At 33.5% G+C, this 25,861-nt stretch overlaps 3 protein-coding genes across 4 annotated transcripts; 1 reads left to right on the top strand and 2 right to left on the bottom strand.

Annotated features, from left to right (window-relative positions):
• The first annotated feature begins 1,397 nt into the window (after window positions 1-1,397).
• On the top strand, window positions 1,398-3,992 carry LOC105170430 (laccase-17). Its single transcript, XM_011091190.3, has 6 exons — window positions 1,398-1,580; window positions 1,678-1,829; window positions 1,932-2,176; window positions 2,281-2,409; window positions 2,495-3,457; window positions 3,601-3,992. The coding sequence occupies exons 1-6, from the start codon at window positions 1,464-1,466 to the stop codon at window positions 3,729-3,731; spliced, it is 1,737 nt and encodes a 578-aa protein (XP_011089492.1). The 5' UTR covers window positions 1,398-1,463; the 3' UTR covers window positions 3,732-3,992.
• Window positions 3,993-6,331: 2,339 nt separating this feature from the next.
• On the bottom strand, window positions 6,332-7,333 carry LOC105170841 (small polypeptide DEVIL 18). The gene has a single exon (XM_088884618.1). It carries the CDS (start codon window positions 7,046-7,048, stop codon window positions 6,710-6,712), a length of 339 nt encoding a protein of 112 aa, XP_088740744.1. The 5' UTR covers window positions 7,049-7,333; the 3' UTR covers window positions 6,332-6,709.
• Window positions 7,334-19,150: 11,817 nt separating this feature from the next.
• On the bottom strand, window positions 19,151-24,678 carry CYP707A2 (cytochrome P450, family 707, subfamily A, polypeptide 2). Of its 2 annotated transcripts, XR_016067365.1 has the most exons (9): window positions 24,290-24,678; window positions 23,796-24,120; window positions 23,290-23,439; window positions 22,661-22,909; window positions 21,521-21,613; window positions 21,013-21,198; window positions 20,305-20,423; window positions 19,636-19,827; window positions 19,151-19,512 (listed from the first exon to the last, which is right to left on the bottom strand). XR_016067365.1 is itself a non-coding variant. In XM_011091191.3 (8 exons), the coding sequence occupies exons 1-8, from the start codon at window positions 24,538-24,540 to the stop codon at window positions 19,419-19,421; spliced, it is 1,467 nt and encodes a 488-aa protein (XP_011089493.1). In that variant the 5' UTR covers window positions 24,541-24,678; the 3' UTR covers window positions 19,151-19,418. The 2 variants fall into 2 exon arrangements, 1 of the variants encoding a protein (XP_011089493.1); XM_011091191.3 differs by lacking the exon at window positions 19,636-19,827.
• Window positions 24,679-25,861: the final 1,183 nt, after the last annotated feature.

Raw genomic sequence — 25,861 nt, forward strand, 5'->3', positions numbered from 1 at the left:
CTGAGAAGACTTATTTCATGCTTGGTGATTCAATACTCACTCGTCTCTAGTGCTTCATGTAGATGATATTGTTAGAAAGGAGTTTCAGTAATAAAGGGAAGAATGCAATTTTAGTCTTTAGTCCCATAAGTTCGAGGTTGACAATTTTGGTCCTATTTAAATAAAAATTTGTAATTTGATCTTGTAACTTTAAAAATTATGACAATTTTAGTCTTTTTCAATTTGGCTGGAAAATTCCACATCATCAGCCATGTCAACACCTAAATTGGGGCTTTCGACGAATTCGATGACATGACAGTCGAACATGATTTTTTTTGTTTTTTATGGCAAAAAGAAAATTACAGATTAAAAAACACTTGCCACATCAGCAAGTGGAAAAACTTTTATAATAGTATAATACAACGTATATGACAATGTAGTATAGATATAGTTATAGATAGAAGGAAAAAATGCATGCTTTATGTAATGTTAATTATAATGTACTATAGTGGATGGTCTACCATTGCTTTGAGTACTCTACACATAGCTAATTGTAGAAGCAAAAATGAGAACAAACAAATGTGATGGATAAATATCAAGTGCTTAGTGTCTGCCACAAGATCCATAGTTGGTGCAACTGCAAACTCACCCTAATTAAAAATTGACTGATACTTAGTATGTGACGATGCATAATATCAACTTCCGACCTTAAAATACTAATTTAATTCCCATTTTGTGTTCTACTCAAGATCGTAAAAGTCTTTATTCACAGTATAACTGGAACCATATAGAATACTATCATTCTTGTCTTCCTTAAAAGAAAGGTAGATCAGAGGTCAGTTTCAATGCCCTCAATCTCAAGCCACTGCTCCTACACTAAAATGATCACACCATGGTTATGGGGTTGGCTTTGAAATTAAAAAGATTGATGATTTTGCTGTTAGCGCCTTATTCAGGAAGATTTACGGTTGAAAGCATGGGTGTCCAGCCTGATATGCTATGCTGTAAGATGTTTTTAGAGAATTAGACGTTTTTAAAAGTTTATAAAGTTCAATCAGACACCCTCTAACTAGGTTGCACAATCATCAACTTTCTCCCAAACTAGAATATTATCGTCTAATCAAAGTCGAAACAGTCCCAGAAGCAGCCCAAGAGAATGGAGTTTGATCCTGCAAGAAATGTAAAAATATGGCATTTTAGTTGCATATGTCTAATGTGTGTAAAAGGAAAGAACTAGAGATTAGTGCTAGAGAAAAGGTCCAATCAAATGATAGTTTCTTGTTATAATTGGTTGGCGACATGGCATAGGCTAATTAAAGTTAAGGTTGACAGTTGGACAGACAGTTGGTATAGTATCACAGTTTCTTTGTCTATAATCTTACAACATAGGATCTGGTATATAAGGATGTCCAATCCTCACTGCATTCCACAGCTATCTCTTCACAGAAACAAGTAAAACCAGCTTTGTCCCACATTCAGAACTGATGGGCTCATCTACTCTTCCATCAGCCATATTTTTGGTTTTGTTTCTCGCTGTCTTTTTGTTTTTCGGCACTGGTACAGCTCAGCAATCAGGCACGACGCGGCACTACAAGTTCAATGTAACTATTTTGCTCCCTATAACTAGTTGTCCATGCATTCCTAGTTTAAATGATGCATCGCTGAGTTGTGATCGCGTTTGCATGATGTGTTTTGCAGATACAGCTGCATAACGTCACCAGATTATGCAAGACAAAAAGCATTATTACGGTGAACGGAAAGTTTCCTGGTCCTCGTATTGTTGCTAGGGAGGGTGATCGTGTTGTGATCAAGGTGGTTAACAATGTGTCCAACAATGTTAGCATCCACTGGTAATTACTCGTTGCATATATGCAGGAATTCTATTGCTAACTCTTTGCATGTATACTTAATCGATGCTTACATGAAAGAATTTGTTGGCATTACCGAATCAGGCATGGTATTAGGCAGCTGCAGAGCGGGTGGGCGGACGGACCAGCATACGTGACTCAGTGCCCAATTCAAAGTGGGCAGAGCTATGTGTATAACTTCACCATTATAGGCCAGAGAGGAACTCTGTTTTGGCATGCTCATATCTCCTGGTTGAGAGCCACTCTTTATGGACCGATTGTGATCCTCCCAAAGAAAAATGCTTCGTACCCCTTCCCCAAACCCCACAAAGAAGTCCCAGTCATCTTCGGTTAAGTATCAAATAATTCCTGTTTCCTAATGAAATGAAGAGTTCGGTTTAGTCTCTGGAACAAGCTTAATGTGATCATTAACATGCATGATGAAATATTACAGGAGAGTGGTGGAATGCTGATACAGAGGCAGTTATCAGCCAGGCTCTTCAGACGGGAGGCGGACCAAACGTCTCCGATGCATACACCATCAATGGATTGCCTGGTCCATTGTACAATTGTTCTGCTAATGGTAATTTTTATGCTAGTTCTTGAAATATGGAAAAGACTAGTACTCCACTATTTGGATCCAACTTATTGTAGTTCTGTTGTTGCAGAAACCTTCAAGCTGAAGGTGAAGCCTGGAAAGACTTATCTTCTTCGGTTAATCAATGCTGCGCTCAATGATGAGCTCTTTTTCAGTATTTCCAACCACACGCTCACCGTTGTTGAAGCCGATGCCATTTACATAAAGCCATTCGAGACAGATATTCTCGTCATTGCACCTGGACAAACCACCAATGTCTTGCTCAGGACAAAGCCTAATCCCACAAACAGCACATTCTTGATGGCGGCCCGGCCTTACTTCACTGGCCAAGGCACCTTTGATAATACCACTGTTGCTGGTATTCTTGAATACAAACTCCCTTCTCAAAAGGCCCTCGACGCTCCAATTAACAGTCTCCAAATCCCAACCCTTCCACCGATTAATGCAACTTCTTTTGTCGCAAACTTCAGCAGCAAATTTCGAAGTCTAGCAAACGCTCGATTTCCTGCAAACGTGCCACAAACCGTGGACAAGAAGTTCTTCTTTACCGTAGGTCTTGGCAGCAGCCCCTGTCCGAAAAACCAAACCTGTCAAGGGCCTAACGGCACAAAATTTGCTGCATCTGTCAACAACATCTCCTTCACAAACCCCACAACAGCACTTCTCCAGGCCTACTTTTCCAGACGTTCCAACGGCGTTTACAACACTGATTTCCCAAGCTTTCCTCTTATGCCATTTAACTACACGGGCACCCCACCGAACAACACCGGTGTTGCCAACGGCACAAAACTGGTTGTGCTTCCATTCAACTCCACCGTGGAAGTGGTGTTGCAGGACACCAGCATCCTAGGGGCGGAGAGCCACCCTCTCCATCTCCATGGCTACAACTTTTTTGTCGTCGGCCAAGGATTCGGGAACTTTGATCCTCAAAAGGACCCTCCAAACTTCAACCTCGTCGATCCTGTGGAAAGAAACACTATCGGCGTGCCGTCGGGAGGGTGGGCTGCCATCCGTTTCCGGGCTGATAATCCAGGTTCGTGCTTTTCATATAGAAATTCTACTCCTATGCTTCTCCTGCAATAGTCTTAAAGTTAAATGTTACTCCTAAATTTCCGTTTCCTCCATCAAGAACTGCTGCATTGAGAATAATACAATATATCTTGAATATATAAACAGGTGTTTGGTTCATGCACTGTCATTTTGAAGTCCACCTGAGCTGGGGTTTGAAAATGGCATGGATAGTGTTGGATGGGAAGCTGCCTAACCAAAAGCTGCCTCCTCCACCTTCTGATCTTCCCAAATGTTGATGCTGATTTCCTACTGGTCTTTTAGCCGCTCCAGTTCTTTGCATGCATAAATTATACAAACAGAAGTTCTTTCTTTCTTTCTTTTTTTTTTTTTGGTTCTTTACCCCTTCTTGTTTTTGCCTTTTCGGCTTGTTTTCGGACGTGGTGAGTGTGGGGGAGACGAAAAAAGACTGAAACCGGAATTGTATTGGATTTTTGCCTTTACATCTGTTACAACGAAATGAGAAATAAAGATGTCGTGAGAAGATTTTCCTTCCGCTATATCTCTTCTTGGATATTAGTTTCATTCGTTTATATAATCAACTTAAAGTAATACAATAAAAATGACATGTATTAGAATAAAAATTATATGGCCCTAGTGGATTGGCTCATTAACTTGAACCATAGGTCCAGTCTAAGATCAAGTGATCCAGGACCATTGGTATAAACTGATCCTAAATATTGTGACCTCGGACCAGCCCAATCCGATCGGGCATGGGCTTGACTGGTCCACTTTTCTTATTAGGCCAATTTAGTCTTGGGCCAGACTAGTCGAGTCCGACCCACTTTGTATTTTGAATCCTAATAAAATTCGATTATGTGTCGAAATATATAAGAGGTGTGAGACTCTTGGTCTCGTAAAAAGTTGATATGGTAATTTAGTCAATTAAATTATTAATTCTTGTGGATTGCGGACTTCTTTTTGTCATACAATTTCAAGATCCCAAATTTTAAGCTGCACGTGAAAAAATTCAACGGGTTCAAAAATTTTCATCAAAAGACATCATATAAATCTAACGATTAATTTATCAAATCAATTTTTAAGAGACAAAAACTGCAACTCCTATGTATACCAGATAAAATTCGGAATTAAGCCTATAATGTTAAAGAGAAATTCATGACAGTTATATCTTTTACATCATCCAACTAATTCTTTAAAATTTTGTGAGTATCTTAATGCTTTTATTTTCTATCATCTAATAATATCTCGATACACAACAATCATCCAATATTATTGCAACTTTGAACCATGAAATCGGAAGGATCGAAAAGTCATTCGGCATTGAAATTGGATCACTTGAATGATTTTGATGATGCTTGGATTGATTTACAAGGAAATGGAAAATATACATCTACTTGTTCAGCTTGGTACTTATGCTCCAAATTGGTAAACACCTGAGGCCGAGCCCTCTATAAAGGATTACTTTCTCGTACACAAACTGAACGGTAGATTACATCACATGTCCTTGGATTCTTTAACTTCTTTAATGTCAACCAATTTATGCAGCCTAAGTAACATTGGTATCAATTTTATTTTTTTTAAACGATCATTTTATTTAAATATGTGAAATGTTTATTTTATAATTGAATGATAATAAAATTTAAATTCAGAATCTCTTATTTGAATTATCTCTAACAAATGATTATCTCATCTAAAAGATTTGATTGTTAGATAGGTTTATTAAATATTCGTTCTAACAATCACTTAGAAAAATAGTGAGTCAAAAGCAACCATGAAAGTTTTAATTAGTAAAAAAAATAGTCTCTTGAATGAAAAAAAAAAGGGTAAAATATATATAGCTGGTGGTGGTTGTTTTTTTAACTATGTGCAATGTCTATTTTGTCCATAATTACTAATATAAAGCATAAATACTAAATTACCTTTCTGATTTGTGATCAAATAGTTAAGTTATATATATATACAAGGATAATTTTGTACTTATAATAAAATTAAGGATGGAATTGGTGTTCAAAAATTACAAATACCCTTCTCAAATAGAAAATAATTATGTAGCCTCTATATGGTGAGATGAACATTACTATTTTACTCTTCTTGAAATTTTTTTAAACAATACAAAAAATTAGGATGGGTAAAATAACTATTCCATGGGGAGTATTAGTTCATAAATTTTTTATTTGTAATGTAAAAGAGTATTTTGGTCAGTTCCACTTAATTAAAAATTATATGGAATCTAATGGAAGCTAACATAATGGGTTTGTCATTAGATTAACATTAAAATTAATGGGGTATTTGTAATTTCTAAAATAATAATAAATTATTTATAATTATATTAAATTTTAAAAAAGCAGCTGTAATTTACTCAAAAATTAATCAGGCCAAAATAAATAAGGAGACAACGAACTTTTTTGGTTCAAGTTTTTATTTTTGGCCCATTTATCATTTCACAGTGGTAAGATGCTTTTAAAAAAACAAAAAAAATGCAATGGGGTAGAGATTGAAGATAACCTGAGTTTGAACCAATACATCTAAAGAGGAGAGTGACGTCAAATTTATCTAATGTGTTGATGGCACAAGGATTCGTAAGATGATATTAACCCTAACAATGGTGAATTTATCAACCCAACAATTAACGTTTTAAACAGATTTTATTGAATGTGGAAAAAACCTGATGAATATGGGTTCATGTTTCATGATTTGAGTCCATGGGGAAACATATACAATGCCATCAAAGTAATTAATATTTTTCGAAAGATCTGACATTAGAAGTGGGTATATTTTTTCAATTTTCCGAAAACATCTTTTTGGTACTTGTACAGATTCCCATTGTTTCTGTAATACAGCTACTGTACATGAACTCTATCTCAGCACACACACATCATTACCAACAAGAGTCCAGCTGTAAGCAAATGCATTTGAATTCGATACGCACAATGTAGAAAGAAATAGAGGGCCCGTTTGGATTTGGATTTGGATTTGGATTTGGATTGTTCTATCTGCACTCAATTTTATACTATATCTTACATTTTTAATCTCATAATATAGAAATAATGTAGCTAGCTAGTTACACTCACTCATCAGGATCTGAATTACTTCCGCTGTTTTCTCTCTCGATCTCTCTGGGGATGGCACCAAAACTTGTTTACAGTTACAAATCCACCTCGTGCTCACCCATCCAGAATACAGCATCAATAACAACAATTAACAAATTAAGCAGCAGCAGCAGCAATCGACAGACAGACAGACATACTTGTGATCATCAAGAGTCGCCGTTCTTCTTCCAGCTGACCAGCATCGTGATGCACCTCTTCACAATGTAGAACTTGGCTTTCTGTTCCTTGGCCAGGCTGCTGCACTTGCGCGTGAACTCCGAGCACCTCTGCGATGAACTCCTCGACAGAGACGACTTGGTCGATGCGCTCTTCTGTGAAGCGCTCCTCGACAGGTTGAAAGGATTCTTGAGTGACTTTGTGGTCGAGCCCCTCTGGGAAACGCTCCTCGGCAGTGACGAGGACTTGCCTGACGAGGAATTATGCCAATGGCTGTTCTTATCATCCTTGGACGTTATCTTCCACTTCTCGTCCATATAGTGCTCCATTGCACCACCTAGCAACCAACAAGGGTGTTCTTTTCTTGTTTTCTTGTATGTGTATTTGTGTGCGTGTTAGAGAGAGAGAGAGAGAGAGAGAGAGGGAGGTGTAAGCATGAGAGATGGAGTGGTGATGGTGGGACAATTTATAGTAGGTTGAGGGAGAGTGGTGCAAATTGCCAGTGTTGACGACTGTTGCTGTTGCAGCATCACATGTGGATGATTGAGTAAAATCGTCAGACCTTGCGCCTTACTTTATAATTTGCAGGCAAATTCTATGCTGGATCTGGTTTTTTTATAGGACCCAACAACGATTTTGATGCTGCCTACAATGTCTATTTATTTTTATTTTTTTCTTATAAATTGATAAGTATATAAATTCCATTCATAAATTCACATTACCATAAATTCGTATCCAATGTAATAAAAGCTCGTTAAAATAAATTACTAATATTCAGTAAGATAAATACACACACATCTTGTGGGATTCAAAAATTAAAGCCCGGCGTGAACTTATTCATAGGATAAATACAATATATATATATATATTTACATATGTAAGTATTTATATACTGTTTACAAATACGACTTCATGGGCCTCTCCCTCACAAGTTCAAATCAAACGTAACTTATTTCCTTCACAAATTCAAATCAAACTTTCTCTGAAATGCAAGTTATAAATGTACCTGTTGTTATAATATACCCCCTCCAAAAAGGAAACAGAAAAAGCACAAGTTTTCCTTTGCCTCATCTCAAGCATGTTTGAATTTTCAACTTTTATGAGAGGAAATACTAAATATAACATTTTCATCCTGTACATGTATGTACGAGTCTTCGATTTTTTTTGTCGTGTAAAAAGTTGATTTGACAATTGAATCCATCAATTTAATAATTTTGTAGATTAGGGATTTTTTTTCCGTTGGAATTTTCAAAACTCGTGCGGATTTTTTCATGTGCTTGATAGATGAGAGAATAAAAAATGAGAATTTTGAAAATTCTAGAAAAAAAAAAGTGATTAGTCCGTGAAAATTGATAAATTGGTGAAGTAAATTGCTAAATTAGCTTGTCACAGGATTGAAATTGGCACACCCGTGCATATATGTGACGAAAATTAAAATTAAACATGGTTTCTTCAATTCCTATCGATATATTTGAATTTGGATTTTAGATTTTATGAATCTTAGTGACCAAGTATTGAAAGAAATGAGAGCTCTTTGTTCACTTCAAAAGCTTATAATAAGTTGATATTTGAATTGGGTTATTCAAAATTACGAATTTCAAATTCCTAAAACCAAATTGTTTGGATAATTTTGACTTCAAATCTTTAAACTTTGATTAATATTAAACTATATTTTGATGAACATTGATAAATCTCGAAAAAATTTTCCATATGTGATGCGGCTCGCGACTCAATCAGTGTATCGTTGCGCGAGGTATTATTCCTTTTGACCTTATATGGGTTTCATGATTTTATCTTAAAAAGGCGTCGCGCTGAGAAGAGAAGGTTTTTGAAGTTTCAAACTTTTCATTTGCAACTAATGAGGGATGTTTTGTCGTTTAAAATATTATTCTTTTATATTTTTTAATTAAATTCAAATTCATTAATTCAAATATGTACAGTCAGTTATATAAACGGCTAATATATTTGAACATAGTAAAGTCAGAGAAGTGAGAATGATTTGAATTAGAGTGGAATGATGTTGAAATTCGATTTCATTTGAGCAGCAGTAGGTCGGTGCGCATTAAACTATTGTACCTTCACTGTCTTCTATCATTTCATGATTCCTCACATTTTTATTTTCATTTTTATTTTTTAAATTTCAGTTCTCCTTTTAATTATTATTCTTACCCTTCTCCCATAGTTCCAGATTGGGTCAAAACCACCTCTCATTTTTAACAATTTAAAACTGTACCGTTTTGATTCTAAATCTCTCTAGTGTAGAATATACTCATAAAAGGGCTGTGGAATATGCAACCCACATCACTTATAAAAATATTGAAATTTCCCCCCCCCCCCCCCCATTTTAATGACTACTCATTTAAAATACTGTTAGGTAAAAATAATCATATCTTAAATTTTATACGCAATTATGTATATTAAAATATTTTTTTTTTATAAATTGATGGCAAGAGATTCAAACCCTCGATGTCTTATCTGATCTACCTCCAATACCATAATAAATGACTACCTCATCTGAAAATTTCAATTATTAGACAGAGTCTTAACAATTTCTATAGACCTAAAAATTATAATAAAATAAATCAATAAAAAAGTTTAAATTTTAATCTTAATTATTCAGTATTTATCATGATCTTAACTATTTTTTATTTTTAATCATGATAATCAATCCCGACAAAACTCGAGCAAAAAATGGATTTCCACTAGCATTAATGAGTTATGTCCACACTTTCACTTTTGCCGAAGCATTTAAACTCAAATTGTTAGTGAAATGAGCGACGTTATGTATGAGTTTAAATATTGAAAGCACACATACAAAGATTATGGGCTTTTTGTACATATTATAAGTAAAAGGGTAAGAGAGAGAGAGGTGCACATGGGAGTGTTGGGCGCCTGCGTTACTGAATTTGTACTTATATTAATAATCGTATTTGGTTTATTTCAAACTCAAAAATCAAACAATCATAGAGTAATGTGTTTAGTCGGAACAACACCACGTGATCCACTTCTATTCACTGTACAAAAATAATAGCCCCACTGTTTTTTTATTTTTCTTTTTTTCCCCAAAACTCCATCTCCAATTATTAATCTCATATTTTTAATGTTAAAAATGTTTTTCTTTAATTGATTTTAGCATAGAAACGAAAGTGTATTTGAAAATATCTAACGAAAATGTGAAATAACAAAAATTGGTCGGAGCTGCTTATATTTTTTGAAGTAAATCAATTTAATTTAAGCAATGTCATATAATTTTTTTTAATTATAAGTGTTTATTTTCGACATTTACAAATGGATCAAGGGACTGAATTTTCCCACGTCCCCATTGTAGTTTGGGATGGTGAATGATTAGGGCTAAAATAAATGTGAATTGCAGTGATTGGGAATCATCTCAAGTGTAAGTTTTGCAGAATTGAGAATATTTGACCAGTCAAGGGGAAGGGAGTGAGGAGTGAGGGCAGCACCAAAAATTTCAAACTCATAATGTTTGGGAGTATCAATAAAGAGCATGTGATCTTAGTGGCTTCGTACAATCATTAATTACTTTAATTAATTGCTCCTTCAAGATTCCTCTCCTCTTCTACATTATTTACGTATGCTCTCAACCCTTTTCATTTCCTCATTATTTAGATTGCGTTTGATGTTGAAAAGTATCTAATAAAAATTTTAAGAAATTAAAATTCAGAAATTATATATTGTATGGTGAAACAAATCTGATGAGAAAATTTAAATTTTGATCACGGGTAATTAACAGTCGTCATGATTTCACCTATGCCCAAAATATTTGAAACAATTTTTAGCCGTAACCAATATTTTGGTCATGCTTGCAGAGATAACCGTAGTCGTGGCTAATTTAATTATGGTAATTAATCATAGTGACTGGTCATATTTCTTCCGGCGTAAAACATTCCAACTTACTTTAAAAAATTTAAAATACTCCTTCAGTTTTGATTATATTAATTACAAAATTAATATATTTAATGTTTTATAAGTTTTATAATCTATTTTGTCCAAATACTTTAAAATTTTATTCTAATTTCGTATAAAATATTTTAAATAAATTTAACCAAACATAATCTTAGTTTGACCAATGCGGAGAGTTTTGCCGAAAAAGTTGAAAATGTTTATTATTGTTTCAAGACAAGTACTACTTGGTAGGGAAATGGTGAGAAAAATAAAGAAAATTATTATTCGACAAGTTAAGGAAATCAAAAGTATTTTTTAATATTAAAAGAGTATTATATAGTTTTTTTTTAAATTAAAGAAATAAAAAGAAAAATGAGTCAAGGGATTTGAAAATTATATTCAACGTAGTGATACAAAAATATTAATAATAACCAGACATATGTGTCTCATGACACTTTTTGACATATATATTTGTTTTGTCCAAGAATAATTTCTAAATCAAATATTGCATTAGATATGTACATAATTTATGTTGTTAATTCACTAATCATATTTAGTTTTCATGTTAAGTTCCATTTTAAATTGTAGACATCAAACTTTATTTTTGGGATATGCTAATATATTTTTAATTGGTAATTGAACTGAATACTGCAATATTTTCTGTTAAATTTATCAAAAATATTTATAGTTATTGAAATTTAGCAGACTCATATCAACCAAACAAAAGAGTTCGAATCTCATTGTCACCTATTTATGAAAGAAAGATGTCATGTGCAGGAAATACGCTCGATAAAGAGATATATAAAGATTTTATGTGCAAAATTTGAACGTGAAAGGATATGTTATACAATTTAAGTTGTTCTAACTCTGGTATCACTATTTGAAATAAAAAATAATTATTGTAAAGAGGTAAAAGTTTTATTTATCTTTCATTATTTTTTTTAAGCATTACTTATTATTTTAAGTTATATGGATCTTTGAAATATATATTTATAGATAAAAACTTATTTCAAACATAATAAAAAGATATTAAATTTGGAATTATTAAGCCATTTACAAGGAATTATATATGGGTAATAGTGATTGTATAATTAATTCAAAATGTTTGAAATTATGTAGTAGCTAGAGAATCTGTTTCGATTGTGTTGTCACCAATTGTCGTTGGACCCATTACTTTTACCGTTATACGAAAAGCTATACCTTCTTTTAAATTGTATGGCAGCTTAAGCCTCACTTCCCAACTACAGCTCCTCCACAGTAATCATTTTATTGACAAACAAACCAATATATTTATTTGTACTTTGAACTAGGCCGAAAATAATTAATAGAATACAACTACAAAATTTTAGTATTTATGCTGATTGATCCGGACAGAAGATCGAGTTCGTTCCAAGGGTAGTCCGAATAAGAAGTTTCAAGAACCTAAGAAAAGAGAAGATAACGGGCTCGTCGGATGGCTCCCAACAAAGATCTTCTGACACTTAAGTGAGTTCGAAGTCGGATGAAAATATAATATACTAATAAATAAAATAGATGGATGTATGTAGGGCCAAAATGTACCCACTTATTTGGATCACGTGGCATGATTTTGAACTAAAAAATATCAAACGATCAACGAATCAGATATAGAGTCACCAAAGCGGGACCCTATTCGAGGATGTTTGTCTCTATAGGTGGTATTCTGCCTTTTGTGATGGATTATTTTTATCTTTTTATTAGTAAATTTAGTATATCCCGTCACCCATGAATTGAAATAATTCCAGCAGGTTTCTACTAATTAGTTGTAGAGAGATGCACATAAATACAATAAAAAATATAAAGTTGATTATATTATTATTTATAATAAGTAGTTGCAATTAGTGATAAAAATTGGGAAGATGGTGGAGGGGTAAGGGTAAGGGTAAGGGTAGGGGTGGGGCATGTGAATGAGAATAGAAAGCATCTGGAGGCCCACATGCAGACCATGTGCCTTACACGCACTCCACTGCAACCACTATAAATTGAATTCACAGTACAAATCCGTCGTAACATGCTACACTCACTCTCCTCAACCCTCCACTTATATTTCAGGGTAAAATGCTCTTCGTCCCTACCAATTACCATTACCAACCCACCCTATGTCTAATATTTACTGACTATGTGCTAATTGGCACCAACTGGGCCGTGGTCACGACTAAGCTGACCCGAGCCAAGTTGATGCGCTGCGTCATGGCTGCCTTGTACCTTACGACTTATTTGGCCCATTTCTTTCTATAAAATTCATTTTTTCAACAAAATAAAAGAAAGGGTTAAGAATTAAAAGGGACGAGTCCTATGATGGTACTGGTAGAATAAAAGCTACTTATTGTATGAATTCAGTGAACATAGGTTTGTTAATGGACGGGTAATATCCAAATTGGACTCGTTATAATAGTTAATATTTAGATTCAGATTCATTATAATAGTTAATACACAGACCCGAACCCATATCCATTAAATTAAGTGCTTATATTTTTTATGATTGTAAAATAGATTAATAATGGTCTATTATTTGAACAAAGTTAAGATCATTATTTATATTCCAAATGACGTTCAATTTCACATGTTTCAAATTTGAATAGTTTTTAATTTATTTTATCGGCCACAAATTTATTAAAATATTTTTAATAAATTAATTTAGTAATGCGTTCTAGTAATATCATTATATATATTAAAAAGTAAAAAAGCATGTATAATTTTTCATTAATTTTAACTTGGGTAAAACCCAAATTGAGCCCAATTATTCTGAATATAGCATGAATAAAACCCGATGAATATTTTGCAAATAAGATTGGGGTATAATATCTAAGTAACAATTAAAAATATTTATACTTGAGTTTGAATTGAAATAGGGTTATAGCTGCCGATTAACAAGCCCAAGTGGATGTTATCTATGTTGAGAGGTTTGAGCCCAAACACTCACAAACATCCATTCTTTCTTGGGAGAAATTCTTGTATGATCTTTTGTCTTCCTAAAACTTATTTCAAACCATATTGAGTGCACAATTACATACTAGCTAGAAAATGATAATGACCTTAAAATAAATAACCATTTTTAGTTTTATAAGACCCCACATGGATTATGACATTAGTAAACTCACTTAAACTTTAGATTCCTTTTTCATGAAATTAAATGCAATTTACTTGATATAAAAAATTATCTAAAATGAAAAAAAAAACCTTTATAATGAAAAAATAAATAATTACCCCGTCATTTTCAAAATAAAGTAAAAACACCCTCACGTAATTTTTGTCTTTCATGCACATGCTTTATTTTTAGTTATTAAATTTTATTATAACTTTATTTAAAAATTGTTGAATATAACAACACAAGTTTATATCACAATATTCTCAATGGAAGAAAAAAGCGCAAAAACTTAATATATATATATATATATATCATTGTAACATTAAATGTAATTAATAGAATTACAACAAGTATAATCAATTAACAAATAAAGGGTTAAAGTTGTTACCTAATCAAAATAACTTCAAATATCAATGAAAATTAGAGACAGAATTCACGAACAAGAGTAAATAAATATTAGTAGGATGGTGAGATTAAAAAAATTTGAGAGAAATTGAGAAAATAGAGAAAAAATAAGAAGAATGAAAGAAGATAGTGAGATTAAATGGAAAGAGAGGAACACATTTATATAGAAAATTTTGGAACGATCTTTGGAACGGATATAGGAACACATATCTAGCCGTTAAAAAATAACCGTTAATTTCGACTTTAGGGCGGCACTTGAGATAGTCTTAGGAACGGTCAACTCGACCATTGAAATATAGACGTTGTATTTCATTTGGAACGGTTTCAGTAATACAAAAAAAATAATTCAAAAAATCGTTGCAATTTGCACTGGGTGTTGGAACGGTTTTAGAAACACATAGCTTTTTAAATAAACTGATAATTTAGAACTGTTTTTCACATATTTGATTAAGGGTATACCAAAATCGTTCCAAATTGTACCTCATTTTTTGAAATATATTTTCAAACTGTCATTTTTGGGACATCCATTGCAACACATATAGGAACCGTTGGGTAGGGACTGTTCCTAATTCTAATATAGAGTTTCAATCATTTACTATTACTATTTTAAAACGGTATTTGGAACGCATTTAGTAATCATCTTTTTTGGAACTCATCTAGGAACGGTTTGACTGCTCTAAATTTAAAACCCAAAAAAAAGGTTGAACATGACGTCATGTTTCAATGAACATTTTTTATGCATTCCAAAGACTGATCCAAGGTGGAACAGGCTTTGGAACTGTTGCCATTACCGTGCCAAATTCTGTCTTTTTTTAAGTGAACCCTTCAACACAAAACCCTATTTCAAACTATTACAGAATAATGGTGGATTTTGAACCCTTAAATTACAGACCAAAAATTTACAAGACAGATTTACAAGAATATATATAAACAATTGCAGATCTAACTATACAAGTATATAGAACAATAAAGAGTAAACATATAAAAGGCTCAGAGAGCCAGATCCGCTGAAGGGCCCACGGTCACAAAGATCGACAGTCAAACTCACGGTTGCTCAAACCAATCGTGAAAACCTTGGCACACAGGCCCCTTTTCTGAAACCACAAAAGTTTCCTAAAAAACTTAGGACTCATACAGAACACTTTAATCGGGTAGAAGAATGGAGGAAGAGGAAGATAGCAAATTTCTTTGTTATCAACAACCAGAAACCACATTTAAATTTATAGTGGTTCTAAATTGAAGAGAAGGGAGGAAAAGAGGCGATGGAAGGTAAGTTTCAAAGAATGAAGAGAGAAGAACTAGAGAAGGAGGGAAAAGAAGGAGAAATAAAAAGACAGATTGAGAATAGGGTTGGGGCTTTAGGGTTAAGTACTTATTAAATGGGTCAAAGACCGATCAGGGCAGTGGGCCAGTAGGAGCGAGCTGGAGCCAGCCAAATGGGCCAAGATCACAAGTGAGCTTGAGCCATCCAAGTGAAACTGAAGGTTTAGAGATAAATAGGCTAGGACCTGCTCCGGTGATGATCTATAATTTTAATAGAGACAATTGTCATTTTTCTTCGTGTTTGAAGGCTCTTGTACGTAAGGGGACACTATAATTTCTTGACTTCAATAGTTTGGAAATGATGGAAAAAAAGAATTGTTCGTAGTTCCAACTCAAGCAAGATAAAAAGGTTGGCTTGCCCTTAGAGGGATTTGGCATTGCTTCCAAGGAATTATAAAAAATAATTAAAAAGAAAACCGAATTTTGTGTGTAAATTTTCGTTTGGTACTTGGAAGTTCAATTATATTAATTATTCTAATATATACGTAAATAAAATGTTATTCTTATCAAAGTTATCTTCTAAAAATGCATTTTTCCGACAAACTGATCAGGCGTTCTTTTCCGAAAAAATGTTTAACATTTTATAAATACTTTTTTGCAATGAGCCCATCCATTCAATCCCAATCTACTTCTATAAATGCACTCCCTTCAATCTATTTTTGAAAATTATTTTGCGGCAATCCAAAACACATTTGATGCGTCTTTTCTAATATTATTTGGTTCCACTTTCTCAAAATTTATAATGCTATTCTTGAAATGAGTAGCTCATTTTATCTCTAACAAGAACTTCCATTGGATGGTAAACCGTCTGTGTATAATCCAATTTATCTTAAAAATAAAAATTTAATTTAATTTACCTCGACTTCTTATCAATACACAACCACTACATTTTTATTTTTACCAACAAGGCCTCGTGCGCGGTGGCGATGTCTGGATTTTCAAGAGTATATATGCTTCGTTTAGAATTTTATCAAACACATATATGCTTCGTTTAGAATTTTATTACATATAATTCACATGATTAATCTACAATTAAAAAATAAAAAACCCATTCCGTATTATGAAAAATAAAAATTCGTAAATATATTAATTAAAATAAAAGAAACAAGAAAACCCGGAATAAAAAATGGCAAGGTGGAAGCTAACAAGTATGAAAATTGAAATGAAGTTTGAAAATGTACAAAATTGACCATATACATCATCAACATCCCCGTCCCAACAAGAGGAAAAACGTTGACGTATTGCGGCCTACAAACCACACAACAAGAGAATAATAATCCAGCAACAGATCATGCAAATATGCATGTCCAACTCAAAAAGGATGGATCAGTATCCTAAGCACAAGCTTCAGGCCTCGGCCGCACCGCGAAGAGCTGCTCTAGGTCAGGAGGCACAAAGTAGCCGTTCTTGGGCGCTTCCCTCTTCCCTCCCGCGCAGTCTCGTAGGGGCTTCTTTCTCGGCGGTGGAGGCGGCGCAGACCTCACCGGGATTCCGCGCTCCGGGGTACGGCATCCTTCATCATACGCGGTGGAAATCTCCATCTCAATCTCCATGTATATTAAAAGTATATATATATGTATATGTATAAGATAAACAAGAAAGAAACAGTAGTAGTTCTTGAGTCGGTAGCTTATGGTACAAGTGATTAATTAGCCAGTGCGTGTTTTTAGGGTGTTTGGATATACAGCGGTTGACAGAAGGAACAATCAATCTTGTGTGTGTGTGTTTGGGGGAAGATTTGATTAATAAATGAGTTTGGCGTGTTCTGGAAAGCGCTAGGGATGTGTGGAGGAGGGTGGAGACAGGTGGGTTGGTCTGGGCGTCCACGTGTTGGATGTACAAGGGGTCTTCATCCACGTCGAACAGGACATCTGGCGGTGTTGGGTTCTGCTGCGCCAACGTTTGAGCGGGAAATTCAAGGTTTACATCGCTGTTTGAATCTTGGCCACAAGAGGATAGGTTGTGGCCTCCTGCCAATCTCTTTACACTCTGTTTTTATACCCTACACCACAACCTCATCACTACTTCATCATCCACCCCTCATCAAAACATACATCACCCAATATATATATATATATATATATATCTTCTTAAATTATTTAAAAATAATCTAATTAATTTTTTTGATAAAATGTAGAATTTTTTTTGTTAAATTTAATATTTTTAAAATTGTAAAAAGATTAAGATATAATTACATAAAATTTCGAAAACAATGTAATTATCCCAAAGTATTATTATATAATGGCAACTGACAAGTTGGTGAAGAAAGTAGGTATATCTTAAAACTGCAAAATGTGTTATTTGGAATATGTTTCTTGGCTCTATATCACATCATATAGTAGTACTCCCATTCATTATGAAATAAACGGTTTGAGGCTTTAATTTGTATTACTTTCTAGTTTAATCTTATCCGTATATTTCATTCATTTCTACTGCAAAATTTAAAAAAAAATATTTTTTATACTTATTTATTATGTGTAAAGGTAAAAAATTGTAACGTGCACTGATTAATACAACCAGCAATGACTATTAATCATTATTAAAAATAATGAAATAACTAGAATTCTGTCAAATATTTATTAACTATATTCACAATAGTTTTGTTCGACTAATGTAAATAATATTTATTTATCATAATTTTTAAATTTTATAGGAAATATTTTATTTTTTTGGGTACCCGACTTGGTGATTTCTTATTAAGAGGACGCAATGTGTCTTCCTGGAGGGCTTTGGTCTAATTGGGCTGGGCTTCACTATTCTTTCTCCTGCAGGGTACGACTAGGACTCCCAGCCCACTATTAGCAGGTCGTTCACTAGTTGGGCCCAAGTAACTAGTAACGCTTTAATACTCTGGCTCGTGGGCCACAAGGTTTGCTTCAGTTGGTCCACTCCTTTTATGAGAAAGGCCCAATAGGTTTGACCCAACAATTAAAAATCATCACCGATCTTGTAAAAAAAGGTTAATCACACTTAGAACCCCTGTTAAAATACAAAATTACTGTTTTTCCAAAGAAAGTTTTCAAATTTGCACTTGAATCCCCGTATCGGGAAATTTGTAGAAAATAATTTAAAAATTTACCACAGATTTTAAAGTGCAGCATGTATTAATTTGTTACAATAATTTTTAAACTGTAATGACAGACATTATCGTACTTAACTACCTTTAACCACATAACAACTGACAAAACAATGAGTACCAGGGCCAGCTGGATGTTTGCAAGATCTCAGACAAAACCCATCCCACATATACTCTAACAAAATGTGCTTTAGGCTGTGTAAACGTGGCCTCCCAACAAGCACATTTTGACTGAACGCACCCACACACATTTAAAATGAAAAAAGCTAATATCATTTATTTATTTATTACAGCAAACAAGAAACAAGAATCTTGTAAGAGGGGGCGACAGTTACTGGCATCCGTATCTATTGCCACACAGATTTGATCTCCTCCAACTTGCTTCTAAGGCACACATACATCATTTACATACATATCAATGGAGATAAATAGATCATTGCCTTCCCGATATTTTTTTATTTGGTCTTGAAATTTGTTTTTTATAATTCATGCGAAATTTTCTTACAACTACGACGTGTAATGCTACTTGCAACAATATTTTTTTGGACGAAATGAAATTTGTCCGTACAACCATCAATACAAACTCCAGTCAAATTACAAGATCAAAAAATGAAAAAAAGAAAAAACAAGAAATTAAGACTCTACGCAGTCAAGAGTTTTAAATTTTACACAACGGAAGATTGTACAAAAAAAAAAAAAAATACAAGAAATTAAAATAAAGAAAAGAAAATGATAATTGGGAAGGAAATGTCATTAATGGGAACACTTTTGTTCCCACTTTTTTTTTTTTTTTTTCTTTCTCTTTTCGGTGCTTCTATATATATAGATAGATATATTTATTTTGTGCTTAGTGTTTGGAGTATTGAGAAGTAGGTAAGTATTTTTGTTACTCATTTCGACAGACTTGAATCGGCAGTCCTCCTTTAGGCACAGGAAATGGGCCATATTGTATTGCATCTCCCTCCCCCATCACTTTCCATCTGATATATCAAACATTAATTTAAATAATTAATTCGTCCAGGGTATATACATATATATATATATATTATTGATATATTTTTCAGGAAAAGTGACCAATCATATAATAAATGTATCATTCTTACTCTCTCATTAATTAAATTCGACCAAATCTGATATCAACATAACAATTTCAATTTTTCCAGGTCTAAAACAGACTGTGGGTTGAGTCTCATCCCCTCGTAGCCTCAGGAATGTGAGTGCATAGTCATGCCATTAATGGCTCAAAAGATGAGCAGAGTCTAAAATTTGGAGGTGGAGTGGTGCATTGGCGCCACCTGTATGCACACAATACAAGATAGGTAGCAGCTGTTGTTGACTATTGTGAGTGATCATAAAATTTTTTCCTACCCTCCAAATAAAATCCTCTCAACCAAAATTTGAAGTTTTCAACACCAGTTTTGTCCTCTGGAGGACCACTGATTAATTTCTACCTCCCAAGGACACTCTAAACTCAATGGTCCTAACCCTATCTACACTACACTCCTTACTAGTAAGATTTGATTCCCATATAGCCCCATTCAGAATCCCTGCACGTGTACATATATAGTAAATCTTTCTACTATCTAATTATATTTTTTATATGTACAAATTCTGTTTATGATATTTTTTCTTTTTATAAATGAATGACAACGAGATTCACATGTAAGTCGGGCTCTTATACATCTAATTTTATAGAATTCAATGGTGCTAGACGAGTTGGGCTGAGTTCAACAGTGTAAGCATAAAATAATAGATAAAAGCAAAAAATGTACCTGTAAGTGGTAGTGAGATGGTGAAGGAAGACGAGCATCTCAAGTTTAGCCAGTTCAGATCCAGGACAAGAATGCACCCCATTTCCAAATGGCATATACGTGTTAGGTCTGGGAGGCACCTGTACCGATTGCATATGTGAATAAAATATATACATATGTATCTACACGCACATACATGCAAACATGCACCAAACTCCATTTGTGGTTGGTTGGATGAAATCTCCTCAACTTTTAAAAAAATTATTAAGTGTGACGGTTTGTTGCGAGAGACAAGGAGCTTGTTTTTTTTTTCAAAGAGAATTACAGAGATAAGTTTATATTTGGCAATGTTTTGACAGATGGTAGAATGCTATTAGTCGGGTATAGAGGGAGCTAACCTACAAGAGGAGCTCACGTGGGCTGATAAGTTTGAAAAGATTTTTGTCATGGGAGTAGGAAAAGGCCCAAAGATGAGGGAAGACTGAATAATAATGATGGACAGAGATGGGGGTGGGGTGGAGGGCACCTAGATTATTGAAACATTGACAACCTTATATTTTTCAAACACAAGGATAGATGAACTGTCCCACTCCGAGAATCTTTGCTCACAGTGACAAGAGTTCAATTTCACAAACATTTTCCTACTCGTGACCACTTCTTTTCTTCCTGTCTTAATTTTTGTTCCAAACCAAATCAAATGAACTTGGTAATTTAGAGCGTCGTCTATACCTCAAATCTTGAAGGGTCGAATTTTTCTGGTTGGGGGAAGAAATCAGAAGAATGGTGAATGCTTCTGAAGAGAGGGAGAACCTTCCAACCTTTGGGGATGACATAACCTTGGAATTCCACGTCTTCCACTGCTTCTCTGAACGTGAAGGATAGAATGCTAGCACTCCGTAACGTCTCTTGAATCACCTAATTACATCACAATACGTAAAAGTACATAAGTAAAATTATTATATAGACAATTCTTCTTCATTACTTGTAAAGTTATAGGTACAATCCCTGTAATATATCTACAATTTCAAAATAGTGTATCTATAATTTTATAAATAGAATAAATGCTTGTTGCATTTTAACTTTTCAAGATATTTTTTTATATTGTGTTTTAATATTTTATATGAAATGATGTACTTTTGTACAAGAAAATGGGAGGGTTTTGTCAATTGTTGTGTTAATCAGAGGAGAAATAAAATAGTAAAGCATGTAAAAAATGAGGAAAGAGAAAAAGAGGTACCCTGCTAGTCAGCGACATATGTCGGGTATCATCCCACGTAAGCCCCCGTTTGTCTTGTAGTTGTAGTTTGCGTCGAATTCCCTCTTGCTCCCTCTGTCATACATTTACTTAATCTTGTCATGGTAAAAACTTCAAACATTAAGATTGATGTGAAATCAGACATCACAACTATATATACTTATCCAAAGACCGATTATAGGAGTCAAAAGTAAATATAAGGAATTAAGCACGTCGTCGGGAAGACCAGAAATGTTAGGTCGAGAGTGGTTTTTATTCTCTGTTTATTTAAATTATTTTTTGTTATTTATATCGTTATAAACTACTTTAAAAAAAATATAAATAGTTTGTATAATGATGGTAATTGTTTTGGAGGGTGGATCTGTAATATTTTTAAGAAATAGGGATAATTTATGTAAATAATTTCGACGTTTATGATGGGTGTGTGCACAATTATAAAATACATGGATAATTTGTGTAAAAAAAACTATAAATTAGGGGAATTATTTCTCAATCTAATTGAGATGTAAAGAATTTTTTGATTTATAATAATTATAATTAATGTAATATGTAAAATATGAATAATTAAAATGCAATGATCAGAGAGAGTGTGCTATGCTCTTTATAAAGTACGTACTAAAATATATATTTTGGTAAAAAAAATTATAGATAAATATATGTAAAGAAAAAAATATTTCCTGAAATGAGATTGTATTCGACATGTTTTACTAGCTTTTCCTCCTTGTATATATAGGTAAATCTCTTTTACATAATAAAAAAACGTGGTATGCAACTTCAATGTATATTTTTGATAGGAAATATACGCAATGAAACATTAGAGTGGAATTTCCGTTCCAATTTAAATATTCTATTTTATTTAACATATACATATCATTGTGTATTTTTTTAGAAAAAACATAAATGACGTAATCTTTATATATTTGAATATTAAATCAAATAAAAAATAGAATATTATTTGGATTTGAAAATTCAATGGGCCATCTCAAAACGTTCTGCATATTATCGATTCTGTAAAAATATCCCGTCATCTAAAACACTGACATCAGAATTTTCTAAACAGAACATAGAATAAACGTGGTAACTAATGTGATTGTTAATGGAGCATATGAAGTATTTACTTACCTGGACAGCTTCCAAGACATTGGGATTATCATGCAAGTATTTGAGCAGCCAAGTGAGGACGCTTGCCGTTGTATCATGAGCCGCAAATATTACTCCTATAATGTTATCTGCTACTTGAGAATCACTCAATTGATTCAGCTTCTGCTTCTGAGCTGCCAACAAAATTCCCAATAACCCTTTTCCGGCTTCCCCACTTCCTCTTCTCTTCTCTATTAATCTCCTCAACGTCTCATCCAATGCCTTCCTCGCCTATTTCGTTCATAAACATCACCAACCACTCGATTTATACGCCAATTATGAGAATATATCTCGCATTCCTTTAGGTAAATCATCACTAAACGACAACGTTAAATATTCATTTCAAATATGCATGCTACGCCTTATAAAATCCACGTTATTTGTAACGAATATATGTGAAGTACTGAAATAATATATTATAAAATTCTATGAATTTAAAATAAAGGACTTGGCCGGCGTAACTCATGTACACGTATACGTATACATATCATGTATTTTAGGACAAATTAAAAAACATAGAGATGGTCATTTGTCAATATTGAAAGACTTTGTTGTCAGGGTTGAGACAATTAATCCACAAATCCAATATGTACACTACATGAGTACTTTACCTTCATTGCTTTGTGGAATGGAGTAGCCGGAAAATCCAAAGGCATTGAATTGTAGCCTTTCTCTAAGTTTTGGTACAAACATCTGATTCCTTCCGTTTCTGGTTCTGGGTTGTCACCAAACGCTGAAATCATAGCCACCTCAAAAGCATACTGAAAAACAAACAAAAATCAAAGACCCCTCGTAGATCATGTAACTTAAGTGATTATCAGTTTTTTGTCGAAAATAAATTAAAAAAAAAAAAAAGTAGTTTGATTTATCGTTTATGCATTTGAACTTCTTAAACTAAATTCATTTGAATCAAAAGCTATATATATGCTTCTCTCTACCAACTTTTTCAATTTATTTGTAAAATTATAAATATTGAACTTTCTTTTCCAAACCATAATCATAGTTAGTTTTTGTTTCCACTTTTTCACTTTTGTTATCAAATATTCTGTAATTTTTGTTATAGTAAAATTTACAAATATCGCTACAGCTTATTCAAACAATCCCTTACTTTACTTACCTTTTTCATCTCTTGCAAAGTGCATATAAGAGTGGTACTGTTGTCCCAAACGGGGAGGAAGCTGAGGACTATATTTTCGATTGCGGGCACCGATCCTCTAATCGCGGAGGGCGAAAACGAGGCCTGAACCAACTTCTTGAGCATCAAATGGTAATCACCTTGGTGGAAGAAGAGCGCCTCCGGTCCTATCATTTTCATCTTACTCGGCGGATACGTCGGCCTGAAGAGATGGGCTTTGCTCACCAGAACTACCTTTGCTGCTTCCGGGCTCGCAATCATCACGCAAGGGCACCCCAATATGTGGCTCTTGAATATGTTACCATACCTGGCAGAAAAACCAAACAACAACGCCGAGGAAAGTGCGACGATAAGTTATAACTGTTAGCAACGGTACACTGTAATCGTTTAAACTTAGTCTAACAAGCCAAACACCATGCTACAAAACTAGTTGGTATATGAATTGGTGTTGGTGCGCAATCTGTAAGTTAAATTACCTTTTCCGCCTGACGGAAAAGAAGGTGTTGGGGTGTTGAGTGTAGAGCTTGAGGGTTTCCCCTACGTAAGGCCAGCCCATGGAACCGGGAGGAAGGCGGTGTTTGTGTAGTGTGGGCTGACACCATTTCCATTGAAGGAGGAATAGAAGTGATCCAAGCACAAGCAGCAAAGAAACTATAAAGATGATGGGCATAATCTGATGAAGAAATGGAGTTGGGATAGATGAGAAGAAGAAGAAGAAAGAGTGCATGTTGGAGGTGGCAGAAGCTAAGTTAGACAGCAAGTGTATGTATACAGAAAGAGTATCTGCCACCCAGCGGTGAACCTTAACCTTACATACATTACTCTGCGTAGCCTAATATATATATATATATATATATATATATATATAGTGGTTTATGGGGGGGTGGGGGGGTATAGCGTTATAGGGATTATAATCTGCGGGTGAATGGGGAGAGAGTCAATTGTTGGTGATTTGGAAGGAAAGATCCAATTAATAGGGACCACGTGTATTATTTGTGAAGAATAAAATATGAGAGAATTTTGATTTTATTTAATTATTTTTGGGTTGCCTGTAAAGTTGAAAGTCTAGTATTCTCTTCATACCAGACTCCATCCCCACCCTAAATATCTCAAAGTTGACTGCCCAAATTGCAGATTTTGTTCTGACTTTTCAGTAACAATATTATGTTGATCTACATTGTTAATTATTTGGATATGGTTATGGATGAATTGAATTTTTTATTGTATTTTTTGTTCTATTTATATATATATATTAATAAAATTGATGGCAAATTATTTATACATATCCTGTTGCATGTTTATGTAAAATAAAATAGAAAATATATGCAAAAAAAGTTCTTATATAAAAATAATAATGTAAATTATATATATATACACGTCGCGTATGTATATAAAAAATAATAATATAATATAAATTAAAATAAAAAATTTAATTCGAAACAAAACCACCAAATTAGGACTAGAGATGAGGTTATGATTTTTTTTTTGGGGGGGGGGGTAATTATAATACTTATATGATAAAATAGGAGCAATATTTTTGTTAAGTGTCATGTATGTACATATTTTAATAATCTGGTTCTGTTTTATTTTTTCCATATAATAAGATCATATTTTTTTAATTAATTTAATTTTTGATAAGTTCATGACTGTTAATGGGCAATCATTTAGACGAACAGATGAAGGAGTAGGCATTCATACAATACATCCCAAAAACACTAATAGAAACGTTCTCATGTACTATTCAAATTATTTTATGGTGTCTTGGATGGATGGATCTTATTTAAAAATTTTAAATTTATAATGATAAATTCATTAAATTTATTTGAATAAAGTTATATTACACATAAAGTTTCAAATTCTTCAACTTTTACTTTAAATTATATATATTTTGTGGTATTGTAATCGATTTTAAAATTTATTCAATTTGGAGTCATTTGAAATATTTTTACTTCAAATTCTTCCTTAAATTCAAATCTTTTGCCAGAAGCCGTCTTAATTAAGCTTCATTTTGATGAAAGTATTTAGATTCGAATGTGGGATTTGAAAAA

This window comes from Sesamum indicum, linkage group LG9, assembly GCF_026168435.1.
Source record: "Sesamum indicum cultivar Baizhima isolate 11 linkage group LG9, ASM2616843v1, whole genome shotgun sequence".
Taxonomy (NCBI): Eukaryota; Viridiplantae; Streptophyta; class Magnoliopsida; order Lamiales; family Pedaliaceae; genus Sesamum; species Sesamum indicum.

Excerpts from the sequence above, each read along its gene's own strand:
- LOC105170430 (XM_011091190.3), top strand. The coding sequence starts at position 1,464 with ATGGGCTCATCTACTCTTCCATCAGCCATATTTTTGGTTTTGTTTCTC. Across the intron at positions 1,581-1,677 it reads CGCGGCACTACAAGTTCAAT|ATACAGCTGCATAACGTCAC; the intron begins GTAACTATTTTG and ends TGTGTTTTGCAG. Across the intron at positions 2,177-2,280 it reads AGAAGTCCCAGTCATCTTCG|GAGAGTGGTGGAATGCTGAT; the intron begins GTTAAGTATCAA and ends GAAATATTACAG.
- LOC105170841 (XM_088884618.1), bottom strand. The coding sequence starts at position 7,048 with ATGGAGCACTATATGGACGAGAAGTGGAAGATAACGTCCAAGGATGAT.
- CYP707A2 (XM_011091191.3), bottom strand. The coding sequence starts at position 24,540 with ATGCACTCTTTCTTCTTCTTCTTCTCATCTATCCCAACTCCATTTCTT. Across the intron at positions 21,614-22,660 it reads ATGTCTTGGAAGCTGTCCAG|AGGGAGCAAGAGGGAATTCG; the intron begins GTAAGTAAATAC and ends AATGTATGACAG. Across the intron at positions 20,424-21,012 it reads TCGACCCTTCAAGATTTGAG|GTGCCTCCCAGACCTAACAC; the intron begins GTATAGACGACG and ends CAATCGGTACAG.